We start from the raw sequence: 27,159 nt of genomic DNA on the forward strand, positions 1-27,159 counted from the left end.
GGGCCCTCACCCCCAGTCCCTTCAGATCCTGAAACTAATGCATACTCTGCAGCCCCCGGCAAGGCTGTTCGCTACAAACAATAGCTAGCAAGAAGGGCAATTCCCAAAAGGCCACCACTGCTCTCCTTTGCTCAAAGCATTCAGAGCCACACTGCAGAGAACCACATGAACTAGGCCAGAGGGATCTTGCCCAGGCTCTCGTAGGTTTAGAGAGGTGTGATACCCAGGGAATGCCGCACCACTGGTAAAACTTGTGATATTGCTATCATGTTGACCCTGAAAAAAAACCACCCCACCACAAAGTTTCAGTAGCTAAGTGATGTAGGGAAACAGATGTTCCTTCAACATCCTGCCAGCACGGGCAAGTACTGGGCAATTCCAGTCTGATGGGGCATTCCTACAGCCATGCCCCAAAGGGAGGCCCAACAGCAGCCTTCCTGTCAGAGACCCAGCCTTTTACAGTTACACTAACTCTATTCCAGCATATTTTCATATGTCAGGGGTGGGGAAGGATTTTGATACTGAAAATAAACATATTTTTCAGCAAAAACATCAACCCTGTTGTAAAGCCAGGGATATAGGCAAGCAAGTGAACCTGCACAAGTACCTATTAATCAAGAAGAGAACAGGTAGGAGTACAGCAACAGTCATCTCCTCTCCTCTAGTAGGAGACATAAAGACTTCAGCAACAAGGAGAGGAGTATCATCACCTCGCTACAGTCTGGATCCAGGATTCTTTCCTCAACTCTTACTATTCCTTGTTTTACATCTAACCAACTTCCTGAAGTTAGAATGAAGAAATAAACATGAAGAACACAATGGACACCTAGGGATTAGATCCTGAGCAGTTTTCAGTCTACTTCACCGTGCTCTGTGCAGCCCTGGGATGACGTATAACAAGTGAAGCAGAGCAATATGCATAGCATCACTGAAGCGCAGCCACAAACCAACGTGAGAGGTTTCGGCCAACACCTTCCTGAAACAGTTTTTCTTAGTGTTTCGGGCAGGTACTTCGGAGGATCCCTGAAACGGAAGGGCTCTGGAAGAGCTTTTCCATAAATTATGTTCACTGAGGACGGAAGGGGTGCGTCTGATCAAAGCCCAGTTCTCCCTGCCATTCTGCTGGATCCGGACAAGTGATGGTCTCAGCCACGCTGGTCTAAGGGCTGGGCAGAACAACCCTCAGTGCTTTCACTCTCTCCCTGGTCGCAGTGAGGTACAAATGAAGAGTTACAGCTGAAAAAATAGAATTTCCTAGAGTAAAGTAACAGCTGGAGGAGAAATACTGAGGAAGGTACAGAACCTCATAGTCTGGGAAGTCACATTTCCCCAGTGGCAGGGGAATGCCCATCCCCACACCTCCTCTGCATTAGTCAGAGCTGTTGCAAGTCAGCAGCTTGTTTGAAGCTGAACTTTCCACAGCAGATAGCCAACGTTTCAGTTTCTCCTCCAGCTCCAGCCAGCCCACAGAGCGAGCTATATTCGCACCCCGCTTGGCAAGGAACCCAGCCAACAGCCGCTCACAGCTACCGCAGCCGCTTGCACAAAGCTCACATCAGCTACACCGGGGCCAGCACCTTCCACCTCCCAGCCCCATCTGTAACTTCCTCTACCACCCACTGCCCATGAACACCAGCAGAGACGTTGATTTGGGAGAAGAAAGCTCAGCTTTGCAGGGGTATGGATACACAGTCACGTGGCAATGGACAGGGTCACCCAGAACGGGTACCAGAAACCTGCATACCAGGACAGAAGCCAGCAGGGACACCACACTTTTAGCTTGCTCGCACTATGTAAATGTGTCTCTCAATGCATTCCTGACAAAGATCCACTTCAAGTTGTTAAACCACTTGGCTTTAAGCTCAAATTGTAGTACAGAAACTGTCAGATATAAGGGATTGCTCTTGGGGAATGTCCTGGTTTCAGCTGGGACAGAGTTAGCACTGCAACAGCTACTAGAAGAAAGCTGTTTTGGATTGAGGAGAATGCTGCTGCTAACACACCGCTCTTTCTGAGCAGAGCAGTGCTCACACAGGGCCAAGGACTTCTCAGTTTCTCAGGCTGCCCTGCCAGTGAGGAGACTGGGCGTGCACCAGGAGCTGGGAGGGGACAGAGCCAGGACAGCTGGCCCACACTGACCAAAGGGATGTCCCACACCACGTGGCGTCGTGCTGAACAATGAAACTGGGGGAGCTGGACTGGGGGCCCATCAAGGCAGTGGTGATGACAACATGGTAATTACTGCTGCTACAAAGCCAAACAGCAGCTTGCGGCAGGAACAAGAGATGTGGTCGAAAGCCTTTCAGAATTTTTATTTTTATCTATTAAAACTGTTCCCACTACTCAAAAATAAAGCCTGCATACCAAACGACCCTTCCTAATTCTTGAGGAAGTAGTGCTCCTGGGCCTAGCAGATGCAGGAAAAGCAAAGTGTACAGCAAAGCTGCTAAGGTGGGCTAGAAGAAAGGAGAATCCAGTTATGCCTACTAGCAGTACATTTGAGTTTGGAAGAGAGAATTTCCAGGTGTCTCTTGTTCCCCTCAGACTAAGACCAAGGAAAACGCACAGTGAGAAACACTCACCGCTTCTTTCTGGAAGTAGATAACCAGCCCAGCAGCCACCTGAGTTATGAGGATCACCATGAGGCAGGTGAAGTACTGGAAACAAAAAGAAGAGAGGACCATCATCAATCAGCCTTTATAAAGCCTGCACGTAACAACACAACTTTTTCTGTATATGAGATCTCACTGAAAGTTACAACAACTAGCCAATGTTTTTGCCTTCAGGCAAGCTCTGCTGTCAGAAACGCTCTCCCCTGTGAAAGGCTTAAGGACAAGCATCTACAAGTACAAAGAGAAGCTACAACTTACCAGGCCAGTGCACTTCAGCACTTCTCCCATCAGGCCAACAACAGGAAGACTTCAGGAGGCAGAGAGTTCATGAGCACAACCTGCATGTCATTCCACCCGGGACTCCCTTCCCCACCCCCAGCTCTACTACCAGTCCACTCTGACCTCTCTTGGTTGAGCTCTGTCCCCCCACCCAGGCCTCCACAGCCAGTGAACACAGACATTCCCAACGCCAGGACACATGGCGTGGCCATACCAAGCTTCATATATGTATGTGCTCCGAATAACCAGGAGTCAATTAGCAGGCTGAGGGTTATGAAGCTAGTTTCACCTCATCCCTCACAGAAAATTTCGTATAGATGAAGCATTTGGAGAAAGGTTGTGACACACAGGACATTCCCAGTTAAGCCTCTCTCAACTCCTGCACTTTCCACAGAAGCAGAACTGCTGCTGCAGAGGGTTGACTGTCAAGAATTTAACGTACACAGATAAAGAATTGGCTCTGAGTTGACCTGGCAGAAGTACTGTCCCCAAGGAGACCTGAGCCCCAGACTACAATCCAACAGATATGCTGGAAAGGTTTCAAAGGGTGATCTAAAAAGGAGTATCTAAGAGACAGCATGAATTCTCTCACCAGAGCCAAGAGACATCGGATTTCATTGACGGCTCCAAGACAGCCCAGGAAGCCCATCAGCATGGTGAGAGCCCCAACACCGATGAGGACGTATGCACCACTCTTCAGGGAGGGAGATGAGGTCTCTGTAAGGGCCAGGACAGGGAAAAAAATTAACTACTGACAAATGTAACGTCTGCCATCACCACCTAGAGAATTGTCTCTATATCCACATAATAGTCTGTCATCTACAAAGATGCTGCATGGAGGCATGTTGGACATTCAGACAGAAGGCAGCTTCTGTGTGTCTTTTGTTGAGGGAAGACTTTCAAAGCCAACCTGCAAGTCTCCATTATCTTATATCCTGGAGGACTCAAGGTAACTCCAAACAAGTGCACTCACTGCAGGCTGTTGCATAACCTGTGTACGACCCCTGCAAAGAGATGTTAATTCCAGCATCTAAACAAGGATCACACCCAAATTCTCTACTTTTACACATCCTTCTAGCTGTCTCCTGCTATTGTCTGGAATGACTGCACTCTCTCACGCAAAATATTACCTAGACTTAGCTGATAAAATGTTATTTCATATATATTGAGAGGAGAGGACTGACAGTACCAGCATTTGGTACTGTAAGAAACAAAATTAAAAAGCTTTTACATCTGGGTTGGTCAGAGAATTATTTCTTGCAAAATAGGATTAGAGGAAGCCAGGCATTATGGCATAAAAGTCAAAGAGATACTACCTGGAAATATTAACCAGAAACCTCATTTATCATCAGACATTCTTAAACCTGTGAGTTGCACAGTGCAGGGGAATGGACAGTGATTAATAAAAATAATGTTCCTAGAGCATTTAGTTTCCTGGAAAGAAGTCCTAAGAGACAAGCTTCCTCTGAGCTTCTCCAGAAATAGGTTAAAACAAGACAGTAACGTAATCCAGACTAATACTGTCATCCGATCCTGTCCCCTCTCCCACCAAAAAACACCTTCCCACACTTCTGACATATACCAAAAGTGACCAGCTTCAAAACTTTTTCCCTACAACATGCTGAACAGAGGAAAGAGAGAAAGCAGTTATCAAAAAACAGAACCAGATCTGTTTGCTGCACAGGTCAAACCAGACACTTCAGCCTTGATTCATTTCCAGGCGGGACTCTCCCTGCCTGGACATACGCCACAGGAACCAGGATGTTGCTCCCCTCCTCACCACTCCCGGGACTCTCGCTGTGCAGGTTTGGTGGTGATACTGCAAAGCAGTTACAGAAGCAGCAGCCCTGCAGGTACGTTCCTCTGGTTTTAGTGGCCTTCAGGAGACTACACTACTCCCTCACCCCAGATCTGCTTGGCCGTCACGCAAGCGTTCAGGTGCCTAGGCTGCTAAAAAGCAGTTGCTTTGTCACCTTCTCATTTTAAGAAAGAAAAAAAGGCATAGCCCTTCAGAGAAACCAGAGCGGCAGGGGGACAGAGGCCATGCTCACACTTCTCATCTGTGAGCCGTCCTGTCTTGCACCAGGCAGCTCTGCTGGCAAGACAGCTCCTGCCCCGCTTGCTGTGGCTCCGTGTTTTCCCCTGCGCTGGGCTGGCCGCCAAGGAGCACAAGCGGCCCCATTGGCAGCAGGCTGGAAGGCCCTGCTGCAGAGCTGCCTCCGACGCCGCACGGGTGCTAAGGCACAGGGAAGGAGAGGCAGGCATGGGAAAGGAAGCGAGGGGGCAGGGAGAAAGAGCTGAGGCTGGAAATTGCCAGGAAGGAAGCTAAATCCTCAAGCGCTCTGTTAGCAGAGATTCTAGGTAAAATGGGAAGAAATGGAGCCAAACCCAGGGACTCTGCTCTGTGCCTTCACAAACAGCGGTGGCACCCATCGGCCTGGGGGAACAGCTGCTGGACCACTGGTACAGAACACATCTCAAGTATGCATTTAAGTATGTTTCTGCATTACGTATGTTTCTGCTCATACCTGCACTTTACTAACTGCCACCTGTGCTGGTAACTGTGCTTCTTGCCCTTTTAATGCTGCAGTATTAGCCAGATGCCACAGCACAACAAACAGAGCACACAGCAGTGTCCGGGTGTACTGGCATTAGTGCAGGCTTTCTCTCCACCCAGCACCTTCCAAAAGCAGGCCGTAGTGTTCAGCAGGACCCAGGAGATAAAGCCTTTTGCAGGATCAGCGTAGCTGGGAATCGGACTATGAATGCCATTACTGTTCGTTCCTTGGGCGAAAGATTTGGGGCTGCAAGCAGCATGCTCGCAGCAGTCCTGCAGCATCTGACACCACCGACAGCAGTGGCAATTCTGGAGGTACTAGCTATGAGTAACTAAATTTGTACTGAAGCCCTGTCTAGGGAAAGCCACAGAGGAAGCAGAGTTTGTTGAAGACAGAGCTGAACTACTAATTTGGTGACAACCAGAGCTGTTATGAAAATACAGTGTGCAGTGAAAATAGGAGGAAATACTAGTCCTTAGGTTTAAGATAAAGTATATGGATTGTTGGGTGAAAAGGCAACGGGTGAGGAGGTCTCACTCTGATCCTGCTGTTGCAATACACAAGACTAGGAGAAATGCTGTGTCTCCCGGGTTGCTCCCTTTCACCCTGTCCTTGCTAGGGTCTCATCTTGCTATACCACCACGTTACTGCCCAGGTCACAAAACCTGCATAAAAGCATTGCCATCCCCAAGCTGAACAGTGGTCATGCAGAACCCTGGACTAGAATCAATTCAAAAAGGAGAAAGATGATAAAGAAATGTGGTCTTACGTAGAACCGCAATGAAACTGGTTTTGTCAGCCAAAATCCATATTCCAAAACCCAGGATCACAGCACCCAGGATCTGAAAGAGTAAGGGGAAAAAAAAGTATTTGTCTAAATTAATAAGCCAGGTATAAGAAGCAGCAGTCACCATTCTTCATATTTCCAGAGGAAAAACAACCATTCTTTTGCTGTTCCCACCCATCTCCCCCATGGTACTCCTCCCAACAAAAACAGGATTAGCATGACTCCAGGAAGAGAGCTTCAGCCAACTACACAGGAACCCCAGGTTCTGTTTGGCAGACCTTCACACCATATTTAAGTAGTACATGATGCATAGGTGGAAGGTTCGAAACAGCCTGATGAGCAGATGCTGCTAGAACTTTGCACGAGGTAAGCGCACGGTAAGTGCACAAGGTAAGTGCGGAGTTCTTCTCTGAAGAACTGAAGAAGGTCAAGAACATCTATCATGTGATTTGAAACATTTTTTGCATAAAGAAATCCTTGACCGTATGGGACCAGGCTGGAAGCCAGCTGCCGAAGGATTAGATATCTGGCAGCTGGAACCTTCCCAGGAAGGAAATCTTGGGCTTGTCAGGCTCTGTTCTGATGTTATGGCTCCAGCCCACAAAAATGCACAAAAACAGTAGCATTCACTTTGCATACAGGTTCCCATGAGTGAAGGGCTTTTCCTCTTCCAAAGCCAGGCTTAGGCATTTTGGCTTGTGACCTTACTTTATGCCAGAATACCTAAGCCCCTCAAGTACTCCAGCCAACACATCTTTCCACCAACAGAGACTCCACTGTTGTGAAACATCAGCCACAGTCTCTGCCTCGCTCCCCAGTTTTATCTAGGGGAAGGATTAGTAGAGCAATATGCCCTGTGAGTACTCTGCTGAATCCAGACACTGACTTGAGAAGGCCAGAGATGAGCTTTTGCATCTTGTTTTGAAGGAGGGGGTGTGGATGGGGGAACATGCTGTTTCAGCTTCTAGGTATCACTGTACATGGAGGTCACCCCAACTCCTCCATCAGGAGCAGAACACCATTAAACCATAATAAAGTCATTATGCTGGGAAGTCTTTAAGTCTGCAGGTTTGATAAGAAGCCAAGACCTGGGCCCTTCAGACAACTAAAACTTGTGAAGTATTGGAAACCACATGCACAAAGATCTAAAACACGCTGAATAAACAGGGGAAGGACAAGGAGAGTAAGTGAGGTGCTTCCAAAGGACACGAGCTGCAGGCAGTGGTTCTTCCACCAGCAGGATTTCAGAATAGGATGAAGCAAAAAACTAAATAAATCAACAGGTCTGAAGAGATGGCAATCCTGTGCTTCGTCAGAGAGTGCTCAGACATTTGGGAGACAAGGAAAATGTCAAACCACCACCTGAAGCAGGCTGGCAGAGACAGCTATATGGCCAGGCATTGTCTCTGCATTTTGAAAGCTCACATTATACTTCAGCTTCTCATACAAAGATGCTTTTCAGAGCACAGATACAGCAACACTGAAGTAAGTTGCTTGCAAGCTTTCCTGGCTTGGCAGAGGGCATTACACAAAGGTAGCTCTGGTGGCAGGATTAGAAAGTCACCAAGCAAGTTCTGAATGCTTGAAAGAGTGATGAAGCCAACTGACTCAGCAGCAGAAAGCATGCTGCTGTTGTTTCCCAGGAAGAAAAAATAAAAATCTCGACAAGATGACAGTAACAAGAATCCCCTCTTGCTTCATGTCCTGACGTGCTGCACAGCAGCACCGCATCTGCTGATCAAACCAGAAAGGCCCCTTGTACATACAACAGCTGGAGGCTCCTAAAAAAAATTCCCCTCAAACTTTGTATTCACAGGAACTGCTGAATTGACAGTTTGAGGCAGTCTCACATTTAAACGAGTCGTAATAAAATATCTGTCTCGAACAAAGATGCAAACCCGTCTTCATGTGACATCTCTCTTGGCTCGCTGACCCTGAGATGCCACCTAAGTTTTGCTGTTGCTGACAGAACACAGAGCTCCTGCCGGTCTGGGTTCCCGCGAAGTTGTTTGTTAGGAGGTACGCCGACTTCCCAAGGCCTGTTTTCACTCTGATCTTGTTCTAGTCCACAGCTCGTGCATTTGCCAGGAGCTGCTGTTGAAAACACTAAAAGGGGAAGGCAGTAAGAAAAGAAAGCACATGGAGAAAACATTGCTCCACTTACAATGGTATTTTTACCTCCTAGCAGGATAGTATCTGTGCTCAGCGTCTGTAGGATTTTCCATAGCATAGCGAGGCTGCTTCTGCCATTGGCTCAGCTTCAGACCCTCCACAGAGAAATCACATCTGCTGTCCCTAGAGTTGAATTCCTCTGCTCTGTTGCTTTACACTCCTGAAGCGGCGTGTGGATGTCTCCCCTTCACCTCAGGGGGTGCAGCTGTCACCCCAGACTTCAGCAAGACCCCCATCCAAACCCAAACCAGGAGGCGGCTCCCTCGAGGCAGGGCGAGCAGCTTCCCACAGCACAGTCCAGTGAGGAGAGGTACAGAAGAACCACGCTGTTACTGGACTTCAGGCCCAGCTGAGCCCAAGGTCTAGAGAAGTATCACCGTCAACACTGCTCCAAGAGAAGCCACTGATGGGGCCAAAATCTGGAAACAGCAGCAGCAGCCGGTCTCTGGCTGTCCTCTCTTCACGCTGCCCTCCTTCAGCCCAGAGGGCATGAGGTGGCCTCAAGCTTGGCACAGAGGCCGACAGCAGAGCTCTTATACTTAAGGCTTTGATTCAGGTAGCAGCCTTCTGCTCCACTTACAGGGGTGTTAGAAGTAGGACAGATGGTTATATATTCTAAACAGCTTCCAGAAGCTGAACTCGAGTGAAGTGTTTTCCCTTTAAGGAGAAGCATCTGCTGTGGCCCATGTCTGCTACCCAAGAAGGAAGAGATGTGTAAAAATTTGACTAGGGAAACTAAGTTTATACCCTAAAGTTATGTTTTTGGCATCTTCTGAGGCAAGTAGGTAAGCAGTCCAAATAAACTTCTTCCCTTTAATCAAAGCAGGTCAAACCTTCCCCTGAAATAAGACTCGAAGGCTGCAAAGTGCTACTAAGTCCCTGAACTACTTCAGCTGCAGCAAAGGACCTTCTCAAAGTCCTCGAGCTGTAAAGAAATGCTATTTCAATGACTAACTTCTAGAAGAGTCACTCGCGTCTCTAAAGGTTTAATTCATCAGCTCCACGTCAGGCTGGAGAACACCCTTCTGACAGAGGGCTGGTCCACACAGGGTGCGATCGCAGAGGCAGCAACTCCCCAGGAGGAGTTTCTCTGTGAGAGTAACGCTGATCTAGAAGCACCCACAGTGTATAAGCTTGAGCATCCCCATTCCGAACCTGAACAACTGTAACAGGAAAAAGCTTCTCATGTCACCTACTTCCTATGACAGCAATAGAGTAAGGGATACCGCTTTCCTCAATATCTGGCACGTGCAAAAAGCCTGCCATCAGCTGAAACCGGCACATACTCAAAATCTTTGCTCTAGAGAAACATCAGGTTCCCGACCAGAACAGAGCAGCTGCAAATAGCTCCTTTCCCCAGTGCAGTCTGATGGGGAGACCGTGCCCAGGCTGCACAGCAGGCTGAACTCGTTTTCCCTACTGCCTCCCCTCCAACACAAGTTGCCAGCAGATAATAACAGAACACAAGCTTCCACTAAAGAGGAAATAAAGGATAGTACTTTGAGGAAAGATTGTGGCTGGTCTATGAGCCGTCTGAGTCCTGGTACCGTGCCTGTCACTTCACAAAGCAGGCCAAACCATCTGAAAGATCTAGTGTCACCCTAAGCCTTTTCCCCTCCCCACCACCCCATCACCGCTCTGAGCACCCAGACCATCAGCCCTCAGTAGGTAACTTCTCTTAAAATGGAAGCAGCACGTGAGAGGAAGAAGCCAGCAGAGAAAGCCAAGAGAAACCAGATCCAGATGTGCCTTCAGCCCATGCTCCAGTGCCTGTAGCACAGCACAGGCGTGCAGGAAGGGTGAGTGAGGCTGTGTTCAGGGACAGACCAGAAAGCAGTGCTCACCTTACCACGCTTGATTTACCTCCCTGCCTGGCCCTTCCTTCCCCTTACGTGCTACGCAGAGGGTAGAACATCAGATAGGCTATTTTCTTGCTGGTATGTGGAAAGCTGAAGCCATGCCCTTCCCCAGCACACCACTGGGCTTCAGGAGGGCAGCATCAGCAGTGCTGCCACTGGCCCCACACAGATTCACTGTTCACGACACACAGAGTACCTAAACTTCACAATAGGATGCACATGAGAACGTGTGCCTTCCTAGACCCAATCTGATCCAAAAAGGAGCTCAGACTGGATCACCTTTTGCTGAGCCTCACACCTGAGAATAACTGCATGCAGTGGGCTGCTGTGTTTCTTCAGCCATGCCTGCCCCCGTCTCCCCTACCACCCGGTTCCATTTCAAATAGGGGACTTGGACTAATTCACCTTGTTAAAAATCAGAACCGGCCTTTGGGACTCAAACAAAATTAGAGTTGCTCTTTGAAGCCCTGTCTGGCCTATTTAGGAGGACACTGCTGTCACGCAGCGGGTTTTGTAGCTTTGCTGCCCAGGGGCAGCTCAGCTGCTGCTGCAGATGTGGCAGAGAAAGAAGTTACAACTACTCTCCTGCCAGAAAAAGCCAGTAGCTCTGGTTTTCCCTTCCCACTGCAGGAAGTGAGCTGTGTGCACTGGTGACAGCAGGTGGGTACTGGGAGCAGAGCTACTCAACATGCCTTAGAGTCGCCCAGCAGCTCCGATGTCCCCCAGCTTCAGGGGTTCCCTCCCTTCTTGCAAAAACTCTGGCTCTGTTATTTAGCCAACACACTGGGCCAACACCCAGAAAAAAAACACCTTTCCAGCTAATTTTAGTTCAGGCCTTTCCACCTCCTCTGCAGACACCCACAATACTTACCAGGAACAGGAGGTTGAAGAGAAAGAGGAAGTACTTAGTGACTTTCAGGCAGCCGGACCCCATCTTCTTTCACTTACAGGATCTAAAGGGAAAGCAGAAAGACACCCAGCTGTTAGTGTAAAGTCCCCCAGGCAGTTTGAATGACACCTTCACCCCAGGCAGAGCTCGGGATCTCTCGGCAGGACTCGGAACAAGCGTATAAGAAGCGTGTGCTCGACAGAAGACCACCTGAGTTGACTTTTCAGGGCAGCACAACAGACAACACAGTCATTAAAATACAAACTGCTGCTGTTGCCAAAATCTCCTAGAGAGTGACAGAGAGCTATCAGAAGTTCTAGAAGGGACTTGATCACAAATACAGTAATTCCATCAGTACTTTGGATGGACTTCTCATTTACAGCATCAACCAACCGTAGCTACCAGCCCTGATGGAGACAAGTGATGCACTTACCTGAAGAAACAGCTGACATGGCCAGCTCTCTCCCCGCAAAAAGCTCATCTCTTTGTGACCCCTGATCAGCTGAGGCAACAGTGAAGAGTGAGGCCACAGGGTCAATTTAAAAGCATTAAAATCAAGGTTTGTGCACACAACTCAACGCCTGATGGCTTAGCAACCCTTGAGGACCAGCAAGCCTGCTCCATAGTTGCATCCTGCCACTTCTGCTGCAAGATCCAGACAGGCGAAGTTTCAACAGGTCCCTATTTCCAAAACCAGCCTCCCAAGTGTGAAGCAGTACGAGGACTCTGCTGAGGTGGGATGCTGGCCTCCCCGTGGGGAAGCAGCACAGCTGACACATGGGGACAGGCAGGGGAATGTCCCCAGGGTCAGCCTTCCTGCTTCTCCTTCCTCCCCCATGCCCAGTTCCCTGGGGAGGGAATGGAGTTCCTTAAAATTTGCCCTGTCAAGCTCCTTGCTTCGCACAGCCCACAGTGCCTTAAGAAGCAACACCCACAGGCAGAGCAGGACTAGGCTGGGGGCACCAGCCTGGTCTGGGAGGAACCAGCCCGGTCTGGGAGGAACCAGACCCGCGGAAAGCAAGGTCAGCAGGGCTTCCTGCCACCAGCCAGGGTGTACCGAGGGTCACTGGAGCACCGCACGTTCTTTTGTTTCAATCAAAGGCTTTTGCTTAATCTCATTAAAAATTTAGGTTAATTCTGGAGCTAAACTGATATGCAGGCCTTGTTGCAACTGGCTAGTGTTCCCACCAAGCAATGGTCACCCTCCAACTACCAGGAGGGAGTCAGAGCCTGAGCTCTGTGCTTGGAGACAACTCTGCTGCTCAGACTTCAAGGGATGCCACAGCTAGAAGTTGCTCTAAGCCCATAGCTGCACAGCACTTAACAAGACACCACTGCATTTTTGGGTCATTTTCCCACCTCAATCTCAGCCAGCTGTGCCACAGGCTGATCTTTAAAAAAAAATCTCATCTATATAGTGATTGTCACGTGAAAGGAGCCCCAGCTGCACAACCTGGCTAGCAACATCTCCATCACCTTCTATTCCATTACCTCCTCAGGTCAGAATGCTGCAATCCACAGAGCCAAAAGTAGATCCTTCAAATAAACCAGGGAAAAATCCTATAGCAGTTTCTGGTCCATACGTAAACCAGATACCAAACACACTGCATTCCCATCTCCAGTACCCCAGGTGGGGCCATCTGCTGGTTCTGTTCCAGCATGAGATGAACTGTACTGCAGTTGCACCACTACCAACCTCTGAAAAGTGAGTAAAGACACTATTAGTAGATTTTCACCCTTGGTTAATGGCAGCAAGTTTATTAAATAAGCCTCACTTAAGTTAGTGCACCCTCCTGCCACAAATAACCTGCCAGCTTGCCATCAGACAACAGCCATAACCCAAAGAGGACAATGCCCTTTGAAGGTATCTCAGAAAAGAGCAAATATTTGAGCAGGGACAGCACGAACATTGCTTCCTCCAGCCTCTGTTCCCCTCCTTCCCTCTGCAGGAGGAGGAATGGTTTCTCAGGCCATGAATCCTGGCAGGGACCAACGCTTGAGACTGTAGTTGGAGAGGATATGCAAGACAAGTTTCCCCTTCCAGCTGGCTTATTTTCTGGCTTCACCATGAACACTTCTCCTCTTAATAGTATCTCAAACTGGAGCCTGGCAATCCAACCAGAACATTTAGGCAGCCAGGTCCCCAGGCGATGATGAATGTCTGTTGTGGGGGATGCAAGAGTTTTTTGTCTCTTCAACCCAGCCACAAAATAAGCTAGACGGCTCCTGCACAAGCCATCGGCCTTCTTTCCATAAGATGTCCCATCTTAGGTACAATCCTTATTTCCAAGCTTGAGGAGCAATTCCCAGCAGTTGTATATTTGCTTCCTAGAACTGAGTAGCCACGTGCTGTTTCTTACTCAGCCCTGTGCTATTCTGATTAGTCAGGAAAACAGATTTCCAGAACTATTAGGATCATTACAATAGTTATCTAAGATAATTATATTGTCATACAAGTTGAAAAGAGCTGCTGGGGACGAAGCTGTGCCTGAGGTGACAGAGTAAAAGATTTGCTTTCAAGGCTCATCTACTCCCAGCTATTTGTGTAAGGCACGCTAGCTTTAATATTTTATTAGAAACCCAAAAACTAACTGTGCATTGCAGCATTATGCACCACTCTCGCCACAGGGAGATATACCTCTTTCATAGCTTCTGGCCATAAAGAAATAATTCAAATGACAGTTCAAGCCAGAAGCAAAACAGGTTTTTAGTTTTTTTTTTCCTCTGAGCTTTCAGCATACCTCAGGGTTCCACATACTGAAATATTACATTTTCCAATTCTTCTGTTATCCTTAAAAAAAAACTGTCTAAAAATAATGCTGTCCGTGCACTACGGCAGTCAGAGCTGACCATTCACCTCTTGAAGTCGGATAACTTTTGAGCCTTAACATCCTGCAGAAAGGCGTGCAAAGGTTTAATATACAATGTCTGCAACTTTTTAATTCAATTGTTTGTCCATGGTTGTTTGTTTCACTTCTTTTCCTCTCCACCCCAACTGCTTTAACCATTTGAATTTGTACATGCTTTCACCACATCCTTTCTTTACTAAGCAGTCCCACCCAGGCTTTTCAACAATCCTACTGACACGCCTCCAACTTTCCATGTCATTCTCTAGACTGATTGCAGCTCTGCAGAGGATTTCATAAGAGACCATACGGTCAACCTACACAGTGGTGTTTCTCTCGGTGCTTCGTGTCCCATCCTGTAAAGGTATTCAGGACTGCTTATGCCCGTCTAGCTGCTCACCATTTTGAGGCATTACTGCAGTAAAATCCTGGTTGCTGACATGACTTGGTTTGCTTTGGTGTAGCCGAATCCTAGGTCTGTCTTAGCCAGGCTCCAGCCCCAGGACGTGGAGGGAGGGCTAACAGCAGCAGGGAGGCATTAGGGGACCCAGGCCCCTGGGGTTTCCCACAGGCAGGGCACAAGACGAGCCTGAACAGGCTAAGCAGCACCGAGAGATGGCATCCTGCCACCTCGCCACCTCCAGCTCTCACGCCTGTCATCCTCCCAGCAAGAGCGATGACAGCGAAGCTGGTACGTGGAGCACGAAATCCAGGATACGTGTGTGAGGAGGGGCAGGCAGGCTCCGGCTTTGCCAGCAGCTGCACAGGCGTGCCACCAGGGCTCGGGGAGCAGCTCCTTCTGTGAGAGGAGCCCCCAGAGCGGCGCCCCCAGCCCCTTTCTCTCAGGAAGCAGCCGTGGCGAGCAGCACCCGTGACCGTGCAGCCAGGCAGGAGGGAGCGAGCATGCGGATGTTATAACCACATTAGTCGAGGCGCAGAGAGGCTGAGCTGCTCCAACTGCAGCTCTGCTGTCGTGAACTAGATCCCGCGCAGCCTCTACCTAGCCGGCGCCGCATGCGTGGTGCTTGCTGAAGTCTGCGATACTTGGCTGGGGGCAGCGCGATACGTGCCTGCGCCATGCGGCCCTGCCGTGAGAGCACAGCTCCCGTCTGCGGCACCACCCTCGCTCCTCAGCGCGGGTCGCTTCCTGATGAGTTCTGGCACCTCAGGCACCTCAGCCGCCAAGTTACCGTGCAGCACAAACACGGGGCTCATTTTACCAGAGTAGCAAAAGAGGAGACAAGTGGGAACAACCCTAACGCAAGCCAGAGTAGATGAGCTTGTGGAAATCACCTCAGTACACTTGCAAGCAAGTCCGAAGTTCCCGCAGGCTCTCAGAGAGCGCAGTCGGCCCCGACACGCCAAGCTGGGCAGAAGAAGGTTCACGTTTGAATGCACATGCCCAGCCTGGAAGGTGCTGGTCCCTCTCCCCTCGAATCTCTCCCTTAAGAGAAGGGAATGACCACAAAGAAATTGCAGGTTATTTCTTTGCACTTCAGCCAGCTGCTCCCCCGCTACCACCTCTCAGGCTCTAACCACCCCAGGGGACACAAAACAACGGCAGGACCCATAGGATATGCTGCTACCAGCTTTTACCAGGTTAGGAGGAGATCAAAGTCTTTTTGCAGGATTCCCTACCCCAGAAACCAGCTCAGTGGCCTACCAGGGGACAGAAGCCAGCCAGGATCAGGAGCTGCTCACAACACGGTTGCCCCTGCTCCCAGGGGACCTGGAGAGGGGCACCCCTGAGGGCCAGGATCTGCCATGGCAGGGGAGGAGACAGCCCACCCGCCGCTGGATTTTGAGCCCTCGCCCCACTGATCCCAGCTGCTGGGAACGTTTGTCTAGCCACGAAGGTAAGGAATGAGCTCTTGGCAGTCAGAAGGGCTCCTGGTCACTGGCAGGAGAGCCCTGACAGCTTCACACAACAGACGGGTTAATGAACAATGAGTTGCTAAGCCTCTCAGTAACCAGGTACAACATTGCCCCGAGGGCACAGTTCCGGTAACATACAAAGAATATACAACGGAGTTCATCTCCTTGACATTAAAATTCAAAGGTCTTGGGCTTTTAGCACACCTGGGAAGTACAGCTTGTCTCCCGTGAGCAAATAACTGCTGAGCCAATAAAATATCCGGGTCTGAATTCAATGAACTTTTCTTCAGGCTCACTGAGATAATACCAGCAGTGTAGTGACCTTGAAAGCGTAAACATGATCATGTTCACAGTGCAGATTTTCCAAGCGGTGTCTCTTCTTGAGTTCCAGCAGAAAGATTTGAGGGAGAAGCTGGACTCTAAAAATTACGGCTGCTAATTAAGGTTGCCACCTCAAACAGGCCACTTTTGTGGGTGCAGATCTATGCACGAAGTAATGTCATTGTGGGTGCAGATCTATGCACGCAGTAATGTCACTGTGTCAGCTACAGTTCCTAATAAAAGCACCAGGGCAAAGCAAAAAACCTGTACTTCTGAGTAATACAAGCTCTGGAAACAGGAGGGGGAAAAAAAGTTATGCGGAAGAAACTCTGTCATTACATCTACTCTAGAGCTAGTTGCTTCTGAAGTGGAAACGACTGCCTTTAAAGCTAGAGGAAATTGTGATGAGGGCTCAGCACGGGGAGATAGCAGCGTAGCTGTATCAGCCTGTAACTGCTGCAGCCAGCAGACTTTGATCTCGCTAGCGCTCGCCAAGCAGGGTGTCACCGTACCTGCCTCATAACATGAGCAAGACCTTTGCACGTCGTCAGAGGCTCAGGCACGCATGCAGTCCTTGCATGCTTGCTAACCCCAGAGTAAGAGGGGGACAGACTGGAGCAAGAAGAGTTGGCAATGTCACTCAAAGACCAGATTTCTCAGGAATCAACTTTCATCAACTTACACTGCTGAACTAGATTTTTCCCCCAGTGTACCAGATAAGACATGAAGCTTTTTCTGCCTCATTTCTGGAGTTACTACACTGTTATGTTCAATAATCTGACAGTATCATCCTGTGAGATCCTAGATTAGGAAGCACCCTCAGGACTGTCAATAATCACGAAGGTTTTTCAGCATGTTTTGCAACAGCACACGCATTGTGCATTTTGGAAAACGGAAATACGTATTTTAGAAATACATTTCTGATGCATGAGAGGAAGCGATTAGATATTTATAAACCACTGTCACATACTAAAAAGAAACCAACCCACATTTTGGTATCAAAGAGCAAAGCAGGTTTTAGAAGCATCCGTTTACAACTCTGCATGTTTGCAAGGGATGCACTCAGATTTTAAGGACATCTGGACTTCACACTTCCATTTGAAAGCCAACATTTAAGTATGTCTTCAGTCCCTACAACTTGGAAATGGGGAAAGTTCTTTGCTATTTTCAGTCTATACAGTCATGCTCGCACAGCATGACAATATTTGCAGGACACTCCATTTCTCCAGTTTAAGCAAATCTTTCCATTCAGCAAGACCAAAGATACTGGTCTGCCAAAAAAAAGGGGAAAAAAAACACACAACCTATCCCAGAACTCTTTTGGTTCTTCCCTTGCCAACCCCCCCCCCCCAAAAAAAAAAAACCACAAAACTTACCAGAAATAGCAGACAGTAGAAAAAGCCAAAAGTAGTTCAGTGGATTTTTTTTTTTTTTTTGCTTCCTGATTACCGCGTACCAGATTGTTATTTGTACAGCAAGCACTGCAGGTAGAGGCCAGGAGGAGGTCTCCACAGTGACTACAAACAGCACGCAGCACAGTGAAAAAACAGGCATTTCAGGAAACTGGTCGGGCAGCTCTGTCACTCGACCATGCCGGCTTTTTAATGGCTCCGAAAGAGAAGCCAGTTCAGCTTTGTTCTCTCACTGGGAGCTGTTATGCCCTAAACTCGCCCTCTGCAGCAGATGCCACAGGCAGTGCCCCCAGCACTGCTGTGCCCCACGGCCTCCCCGTGGAGGCACAAAGCCCACGAGTCCACCAGTGGGGCCGGTGGGCCCAGGGACCACCAAGCACCTGCTGTTGGTATCAGACCTGGAAACCCCCGTGTAAGTATGGACACGGGACAGGCTCCCAAGCCTCTCTCCTCGTGCAAGCAGCTCCTCAGAGGCCAGCAGGACTCACCTGAGAGGTTGCACAACGCCTCCCAACACCACTTGGCTTGGAGATACCTTCTTGAGACCCGGCAGCCTTTCCTGCCTGCCCAGATCACTCAGGCTCCGTGGCACAAGCACTTCTGTGGGTGAGGAGAAAGCCTTCATGTGAGCTTTTCTCCAGCTTAAGAGACAGATTCCCTGAGTCTGCAGTTAAGAGCCAGGTAGTAAAACTGATTTTTATCTTTGCCTCCTCCTACCATAAGATGCAAGAGGTCAAAGTCAAGGACTTTTACTGTTAGGTTCCCTTTCTAAACAAACTGATTCTCAGTCACTTCCATTTTCTCAGATGTTAGGGCAGATAACTAGAGGGTGTTTAAATTCAGCACGCTCGTGCCAAACATGTTTCTAAAAAGCTACAGGCATCTGCCTCAACTGGGAAATGAGGTTTCCTATCCTCTGGGGTTCCTTCCAGGAATTAGCGAGGATGTAGTAAAGGTGTGGAGGGAGAGGCTTTACTTTAGAGACAGGAAGCTTTTGCCAGCTGCACAGCTTGTCTAGAAGGGAAGACAAAACCCTCCCTAGCTCCCCACCGGCTGCATCCATCTCCGCAGACTGGCGGAGGGGGCAGAGCAGAGCCAGGGCACTGGCACCCCGACGGGAAGGAAGCTAACCCTAGCTGTGCTCGTCCACCGCCCTTCCCAGCAATAGCAGGGTTTCCAAGAGTTCAGTCCTCAGCTGGAGCCAGAGGCCGCTGGAAGCCAAGCACCAGACATCTCCTGCCCAGGGGAACGTAGGAGGACGAGCACTCCCTCGTGCTTCCCGGGCCGGAGCCTCGGGAGGAACGCGGACGCCCTGCCAGGTTAACTGAGCGCTCTCCAGAGCGTGCAGGTCCCACGCTGCTGGGCACAACCAGCTCTCCGGGGGCTGCACATCTCCTGGCACCAGGAGTCTCCCCCTAGGGCCCGTCCACGTGATCTCGCAGTGGCAGAAAGGAAGAACAACAAATAAACCACGGCAGAGCAAACAGGAGAGTCCTCTGGCTTGTTATTCTGAATGATTTGTGGAGCTTTAGACTTAAGTCAGCTTTCTCCAACGAGGATGAGACAGGCTATTAGTCTAATCATATCACATGCTTTGCATCAGATCCTCTGCTGACAACAAGGCGCTGATCCCAAGAACCCGCAGCGTTAACCCTTCACCCCACAGACCACGCAGAGCTGGAGGACTACGGCAGGTCCAGCACGGCTGGGAAGCGGCACAAGTCCTGCTGGCACAGAAGTGCCTCAGCCCACAAAGGGCTGCACCTTCTGGCTCGTTCCCAGAAACAAGCTCCTTGCTACTTGTGATCTCAGGAGCCTTGTTTTTGACAAATACACCATCTGCTAAGTGCAGCACCCTCCCCGTTTACCAGCTGCCTGTATGCCTACAGCTGCTCAACCTCCCTGCTCTCACGCTAGGATATTGAGGACATTGGCACTGTTATGCATGAACGTCGCGCAGAAGACCGTAGCTGGACGTCTGTAACAACCATTCCTCCTCAGCAGGGCCACATTGACACGGACCCAGACCTACACCCCATAGAGCAGTGCTGTCACAGCTGGAGGACAAACATTTCGCAACATCCTGAGTTTCAGGCCGCAGACACTGCTTGACACTACCAGCGGGCACGAATGAAAAGGGAAAGGCGGTACTACTAAAAAAGCTCACGCTGGAGAGACCCTTCTTGTCTCAAGCAGACCTTCCTTCCGAAACAAGGGTTCAGAGAGGGTAAAGGGCAAGAAGAGCCCTGAAGTACGAGAGTTTAGAGCACAGATGTTTTGAGTTGTTCCCTTCTAATAAAAAATATCCACCTGCAACCACATTCCACCCCCCCTCCAAGATCCCTGTTTCAGATTTGTAACTGGCGGCACCCGGCCACAACAGCCAAACCACTCGCTGATCCGATTGCTCTGAGGATGCTGCTCAGAAGCAATTTCTCGCTGGTCCCAGCAGGAGCTCCTGCAGTCTCCACGATGTACTGCAGCGCTGCCTAGCACTTTTCCCCTCCACCTCTGCGGATTTGTCTCCTCGCTCCAAGCCCTTCCTACAGGAGGAACAAACTGGAACAGAAAGAAGCGTTTCACAGCAAAGGGCAGCACTGAAAGAGGTTGCATTTACAGAGGCTGCAGCAGAGCAGCTTCGTTCCTAGCCTAAGCCTTTCATGAAGTGAAATGCCACAACAAGGAGTAACAGCAGACACAGACTGCCTCTGGACGAGGCTCGACCAGCTGGAAGAGAGGCTCCAAGGCTTTCAGTTTCACTCTGACGGAGGTGGCCCTGGAAGCAGAGGCAGAGGGCACTGCACACAAGGGTGCACACAGGTGTCTTGCTCCCTGGCTTAGTGCTGGGTTACCAGGCAGGCGGTCACTGCAGGCTTATCTGGAGCCACGTGAGAACATTACTCAGTTTCAGACCCGCCACCTGCAGTTAGGATCACTCCTCCACCGAACACCAAGCAGGAGAAAAAAAGATAAAAACCAATCCACTCTCCGAAGCACTGCATGCATAGGCTATGGACAGGGCTGCCTCAAGCCAAGAGGAGCAGACATATGGGATAAGTTCCCCAGGAATTTGGCAGTTAAAATAGACAGCAAGGCTTCGAGAGCTAGGCCTGTTCTGGGAAAAGGAGGGGCCTCCCTGCTGTCCTGGGGGATTTACGCACGGTGCTCTGCTTGCAGCAGCCTGGAACACGGGCTGGGCTGAACCAGAACCAGGGGAGGCTGGGTGGCCTCTACTGCTTGCTAGAAAGGGTCTCCTTTTCTAAATTTAGAGCACAAATATTTTGGAAGACTATTTGATGGAACAAAGCTAGAAGAGATGGAAAATAACAGTTTGGAAATTTTTTTTTTTTTAAAAGAATGAACTTTCATCCAGAATAACCAGTGAATTCACAAGCATCAACTAAGTCTCAATGCAGAGATAAATGATCCCACTTTTGAGGGGGGAAAAAAGCAAGGCTCTTTTTTTTGTCTTTAATCAGTGAACTACGATTCAGGCTAACATTACTTTTTAATAGGGCTGAAGACAGTTATTTATAATATTTTTTTCTGTCCCACCATTTTGCATTCTTTCCCCCGCAGCCCACTCCCTGAAGGCAAACATCTCCACTTCACGTTAATTCTGCAATATTTATCAAACCAAACTTAGTAACAACACCAACTTACAACAAGTGGTCTCCTCCTTAGCCAGGAGGAAAATGACCCACTGCAGGACGGCAGCCCAGGCAGATGGAGCTCTCCAGCAAGATGCTGGGCAAGCACACGGTCACCTCTCTGCAGGCTCTTTCTCCTGACAGCAAACACCCTGTGGCAGAAGTCCTCTCTTTTCTGAGCAAACATGGAGCAACTGTTTAGATTCCCATGGGACAACACCGGGTGCACAGCATCTAGTTGTATATAGTCTGCTAGGTCTTGCTCGTAGCCGCCAGCTGGGCTGGATGGGAAGCTTCCCATCTCTCTGGAACTGACATGAAGCAGGAACTGACTGCTTTACAACACGATCGAGCGTAAACCACTGCCGTGACAACCCAGGCTAGCCTCCCCTGGAGGCTCCGAAGCTGCGACACGACGGGCTGGGAATGAATGCAGCAACGATCAGCCTCCAAAACCACAAACAGAACCGCGGTATCAAAGGAGCTTTTGAGGTCTCGGGCATTAAAGCCGCTTGCCTTTCCTCGAAATAGCCCTCCCTTGAAATAGCCTCTTGTGCCAAGGCAGCAGCCGGTTTGATGCCACTTCTAACATACAGAAATCCCCAGGTACTTTCGGCAGCAGCGTTTCAGTCCCCCCAGCTCCGCTCCAGGAAGCTGTGAGTCAAAGCACCTCGCCCCGGGGAGCAGTGGGCGAGAGGAAGCTCTGACGTGCCGGGTCCCTAGGGCAGGCAGGAGCGGACCCCTCTCCCTCTTCTCGGCAGCGGCTCTGGGAAGCCCCAGCTCCTGGAGAGGAACAGCAAAGCCTTGCAGGAGCAGGAGGAGGAAGGCTGTGCCATCATCACCTTGCTTCACGTGCTCCACCACCAGGGCTTCTCCTGGGCGCTGTGGTCTGCAGGCAGCTGCTGGTTCGGCGAGCTGTTCTGCACAGCAGCTTCTGAGCAGAGATCTTCTCTAATTAAAAGAGCTTCCTGAGGGAATACACGGATTTACTGCACAACTCGGAGGGCTCTTTAGTTATTCCACATGCGGTATCTCTGCAAAGCCTGCATTAGAAAGGAGCCTGAATGCAAAGAGCTCAGCAGCTTCTCCAGCTGTTGGGAAGGTACCTCAAGGCAGTCCCTTTTTGTCTGGTTGTTTTTTCCCAGAGAAACTTCAGAAATGAGCATAATCAGAATTACTGCCTGCCCTTTGAGCATGGTGTAGATGCTGTAAAGCATTTGCTGTCTCTGCTTGGTCAGTGCAAAACTCAAGGCAACAGCAGGGGGGAATTGAGCTGTGCTGACCTGCCCCGTTCCTCAGCCTGTCAGTATTCTGGATCCATGCTTCTGTACAAAGAGGGGCCTGGCTCAGCGATCAAAGCCAACAGAAAGGGACTGAGAGGACAGGAGACAGCCTGCTCAGTAAATCACGCTGGGAAGCTGAGGCTGCTCCAGCACAGCCGCTCACGACTGACTCGCTGCCAGCGACCCAGTCCATGCCGACACATGACCAGCTCCACGGCACTCAGGATGCCCCGGTTGCGCCACACTGCCAGCACGAAACAAGCCTCAGACCCAATGGGAAGTTATAACCACAGCGTTAGGGACGGCGTCCTGCCAGCACAGCATCCTCTGACGTGAAGAGGAGCCTACAGATTGCTTGATCACAAGCGGGACGGAGATGAGCAGAGAAGATCGCATGACACGTTTCAAACGCAGGCACATGAGCTCAAGGGACCTAAGTCCCAATTCATACTTGATAGTGCCACCACCACTTGATAGTGCCACCACCGAGTACAGAAAACCCCCTCCACATTCAATTTCTGATCGCACACATTGCAGAGCCCTCGTGTTCCAAGCAACGCAAAGTCAGTTGCTGGATCAGGGAGAAATCAGAAAAAATAAGGTAGGGAGTAAAACATTCCCAACATGGATATTTTTGCCTAAGACTAGAGTACCTAGCAACCCAGAAACTGAAATGCTATAAAAGCTACAGGAATGTCCTGGAAAGGACTAACGTGAATGCCTGAAAGGCAGCATTCAGCCATTTTATGCAGCAGTAGAGCTCCTCTCGTTAAGTTAGGCTTCACAATTGACCTCCAACCAAATTGCTACTCATCCATCACAGGAGACAGGCTGGCTCCGGGTGCTCAGGATTTACATATTCTTATATTATGGGATGACAGCAGCGGCCTTTGTGCTAGTAGAGGACACAGCCATATCTGGTGACCACAAACCCCTTCTCTAGGGCAAGCCTTGGAAACAGGCTCCTTTGCTGTCAGCAGGCAGGACTACCTCACAGCGCACCAGTGCTCCCTCCCCCTTCCCAAATCACCTCCAGGGCCACTACTGGGCAGCCAAAGGAGGATGGATTCAAGCTGTAGGAAGGCGCAGAGCTGCTGCTCCGAAGTCTCAACCTTCCCTTTGCTTGCTCAGGAGACTCTTCCCCCTGACTTCAGTGGGATTATTTTTGCCTGTGAGGGGAACTCTGCATTATATAACTTCAAATCTCTGGGCTGCTGGATATCCTAACGTGTATAGCTCTTTCCAGCTCAGCATTTCTCCGGTACACATGGCCACAGGATTATCATCGTACTGCAAGAGATCAGCAGTCTGTTGCAGCTGGGCAACAACTTTGCAGTAAAGAGTAAAAGGCCCTTTGTTATGCACCTGTTTGCTGCGCTGCAGGGAAACTAAAACAGCAGCCCAGCAGTGTCCTTAGGCAAAGGACTAGTGGTATTTGCTATTTACAACACTCCCGATGGCACAGCACAGCTGCTGAGCTCCTTAAAGACAGGCAGGGCACTTACCTCTGCAGCAAGTGTCAGAAATCGAGTACATGCACCACGCTCTGATTTGACTCGCTTTTAATTGGTGGTGTCCCAGTTCTGGAGCTCCACCAAGGAGAGAAAAGAACTAGAACCAGACAGCCCACGCGCGTGCCTCTTCCCCCAGGAGAAAGCCTGCCTTTGGCTTAGTTTCCTTCCCTCCTTTCCCCTGTATTTACCTTGGATGAGCACTGAGCAGCCCAGCTTCCCTGGCTCTGCTGTGTACATGCTTGATTACAGAGACAAGACCCCACCGGAGCATGGCTCTGGTCCCCATCCATCTCAACAGGCTTGGGTTTTATTCCCTTCCTCTGCTATCGCCCGCAGACCAGTCCCTCTCGCAGAGTTGCCCACAGCAATGCCTCATCTGTCTTCCAGGAAATTCGCTAGCTCTGAATCTGTCAGCGCGTGCAAGCAATGATTTAAGCAATCTCCAGCATGCAGTTCCCGGCGCTTCACTTATCACCCTGCGGAGGTGCGAGTCAGCCGTTAACCACCTCGGTGTTTCTCAGCCCTGATAATCCAGGGAACTTTCAGCAGAGCACGGAGCTGGGCAGCAAACAGGCTCTGCCACAGCTGACTGCTCATCCAGGAACTGCTGGCCTCGCTTCCCACGTTATTTTTCTTCCGTGCCAAGAAACGGCCTGTAATTCTTCACCTTTCCTTCATTTTAGCCCCTCTTTGGGTCAACATCCAGGCCAGGACAAGACAGAGCTTCTTAGATAACGACTGCAGCAGCTGCCATGCCTCAGGCACCACTCAAGCAGACCAATACTGACTACCTCGTATAGCACTGGACATGCTCCACCTCACACTGCCACTTTGGATTTCCCGTAACAGGTCCTGGACCATCAGTGCCTGAGGTCCTTGCAGCAGCAGCAGCCGCCTTCACACCACTGCTGGATGCTTCCCACAATCCCACCAGACACCAAAGACCACAGCTATGGCTTGGGTTGGAAAGTGCCTTGGAGCCTGGGGTTACCAGGTCTGAAAAACTTCCACAGGTGCCTTTCCAAGTCAAACATCTGTTGGATGGATGCTCGCAGCCCCAGAGGGCCCCTGGCAACCTTTGTGCTGAGACAAGGATAGGGAGATGCAGGAGCGGGGTAAAACCTTTCCTTAGCTACAGCCAGAAGAGGAATTTCATACGACTCCCCCCACACACACTTAATGGGGCTTGTAGGCAGGGGATGGCTTAGGTAACAGAAGCAAGAAAGCCCTACAGGGCTGCAGGAAGGCCTTGCTGGAGCATCTCCCACACCAGCTCACAGCCGCAGGTCACACTACACCTGTCTGTCCCTTGAGAGCCAAAACAGAGACAACAACAGAAATGAAGAGAGGCCAGATGAGCCGCATCATTAAAGCTGATAAATCCTCTTAAGGGAGGAGCTTCAGTGGGGAAGGATGGAGATCTCCTGCGGGGAGAGCTTTCCCCAAGTCCCCAGCTCGCGTCCTGCTCTGTCTGTGTCACATGCAGGTAAGCAGCCTCTGAAATGGCTCCTCGCACCGGGTGCCTCTCTCTGGGGCTGGGCATTCGGAGCAGGTTTTGTGGCACAGGGACAGGCGTTCAGACTGCGGGACCCTGGCCACACGCCTCTGCTCCGCGCTTCTCGGACAGCCAGCAAGCACCAGAGCCCGAGGCGCGAACGGCAGGGTTTTCTCCAGCACAAGTTTCAAGCTCTGAGCTCACGCAGGAGACGGAAACACCAGAGCTGGTCCAAGCCCCGGGAACACTTCATCCCGAGCGAGCTCTGTGCAGTTCAGGAAGGCAGAAGCTAACATTTCGGTTCCAGGGCAGGTTTTTTTTTTTGGACCGAGCGCTCCATTTTACGCCAAAGCACACCCAGCAGGGCTGCCACGCTCCGGAGCGCGCACGGCCCCTCGCGGCTGCCCCAACGGGACGGGGGCACGCCGAGCCCCCGGGGCACACCGCTCCCGGCCAGGCCCAGCCGGGAAGCCCCGGGAAGCCCGGCCCTGCCCTGCGGAAAGCCCCCGGGAAGCGGCCGGGGGACGGGGAGGGGGGCTCGGCCGGGCATGGAGCCCCGCGGAGGGGCCGCGGCCCTCGCCCCCCGCCGGGCCGGGCTGCCCCGCGCACCTACCTGCTGGGCTCGGCTCGGCTCGGCTGTGCTGGGCTGTGCTGGGCGCTGCGCTGCCTCCTTCCTTCCCTCCCTGCCTCCCTCCACCGCCGTGTCCCCGACCGGGCTCCCTACCCCGCGGGGCGGAGCCGGCGGCTGCGCTCAGCCGGCCCCGGGGCGGGCCCCCCCTGCCCACCGCCCCCTGGCCCCCTGCCCGCCCATGTGCCAGGCGAAGGCCGAGGCCCTCTGCAGGGTGACCGCGGCCCCGCGACCCGCTGAACACCGGGCATTTTGCTGCCCTGGCGAGCCCTGTAAACACCAGCAGCGTTCCCTGTCCCAGTCCCACTCAGCCCTTTTCAGCCTGCTTGTCCCAGCGGGGGCGGAGAGGTGCTGGGGCGGCTGTTGGCTCTGCTGCCCGCTGTCATTGCGTTGTTTCCCCGGCTTCCCGCTTTTGTGCGGCAGGCATCGAGCTCACAGCACTGGGTCTTTGTTCGTGGTGTTGGAATAACTAGCCCACCGGGATCCCGCCTCGGCCCAACAGAAATAAAAATAACAGTAACAGGGCCATCTAGTAGCAATAATACCGTGGTCCTCTTTAAATCCTCATCTAAAAGGCAGTAAAACCACACCAGCCAAGCCAACCTTAAGGCAAGGGAAGGTCAGGAGGTCCCTCACCCTTCCAAGGAAGCAGCACGCGAAGCTGTGGCCACAGAACGGGCGAACACAGGCCCTTTGCCTCCTTCACGCACCTTGGAGGGGCGCCCACCGCCGCCGTGCCACCTCCGTGCCAGCAGCAGGGCACTGCGGGCCAGCAGAGCGAAACTGAGGGCTGCAGCTGTGTTGTGGGCTGGCCAGGGAAGGTGCTCAGTGTGCAGGTGCTGGGGCAGAACAGAGAGGACGAGGTGGAAGTGAAAGGGGTGACTAACACTGCACTGGGGTTTTGGAGGTTCACGCAGTCTCGGCACCCCCATTTCTGCAGCTGTCCTCAGCAATACCAGGCTAGTCCTGGCCTGCAAAC

General features: G+C 50.9%; 1 protein-coding gene across 1 annotated transcript in view; it reads right to left on the bottom strand.

The window, feature by feature from the left end:
• The window catches only part of CD82 (CD82 molecule), a 34,958-nt gene extending 8,640 nt beyond the window's left edge, over positions 1–26,318 (bottom strand). The window contains exons 1-5 of the mRNA XM_035550026.1: positions 26,166–26,318; positions 11,139–11,220; positions 6,219–6,291; positions 3,484–3,608; positions 2,583–2,657 (exon numbers count right to left, since the gene is read on the bottom strand). Of these exons, the coding sequence (XP_035405919.1) occupies positions 2,583–2,657; positions 3,484–3,608; positions 6,219–6,291; positions 11,139–11,201 (336 nt within the window). The 5' untranslated portion in view covers positions 11,202–11,220; positions 26,166–26,318. The remainder of the gene's footprint in view (positions 1–2,582; positions 2,658–3,483; positions 3,609–6,218; positions 6,292–11,138; positions 11,221–26,165) is intronic.
• Positions 26,319–27,159: the final 841 nt, after the last annotated feature.

The sequence above is a fragment of the Cygnus atratus genome, chromosome 5 (genome assembly GCF_013377495.2).
Source record: "Cygnus atratus isolate AKBS03 ecotype Queensland, Australia chromosome 5, CAtr_DNAZoo_HiC_assembly, whole genome shotgun sequence".
NCBI classification, from domain to species: Eukaryota; Metazoa; Chordata; class Aves; order Anseriformes; family Anatidae; genus Cygnus; species Cygnus atratus.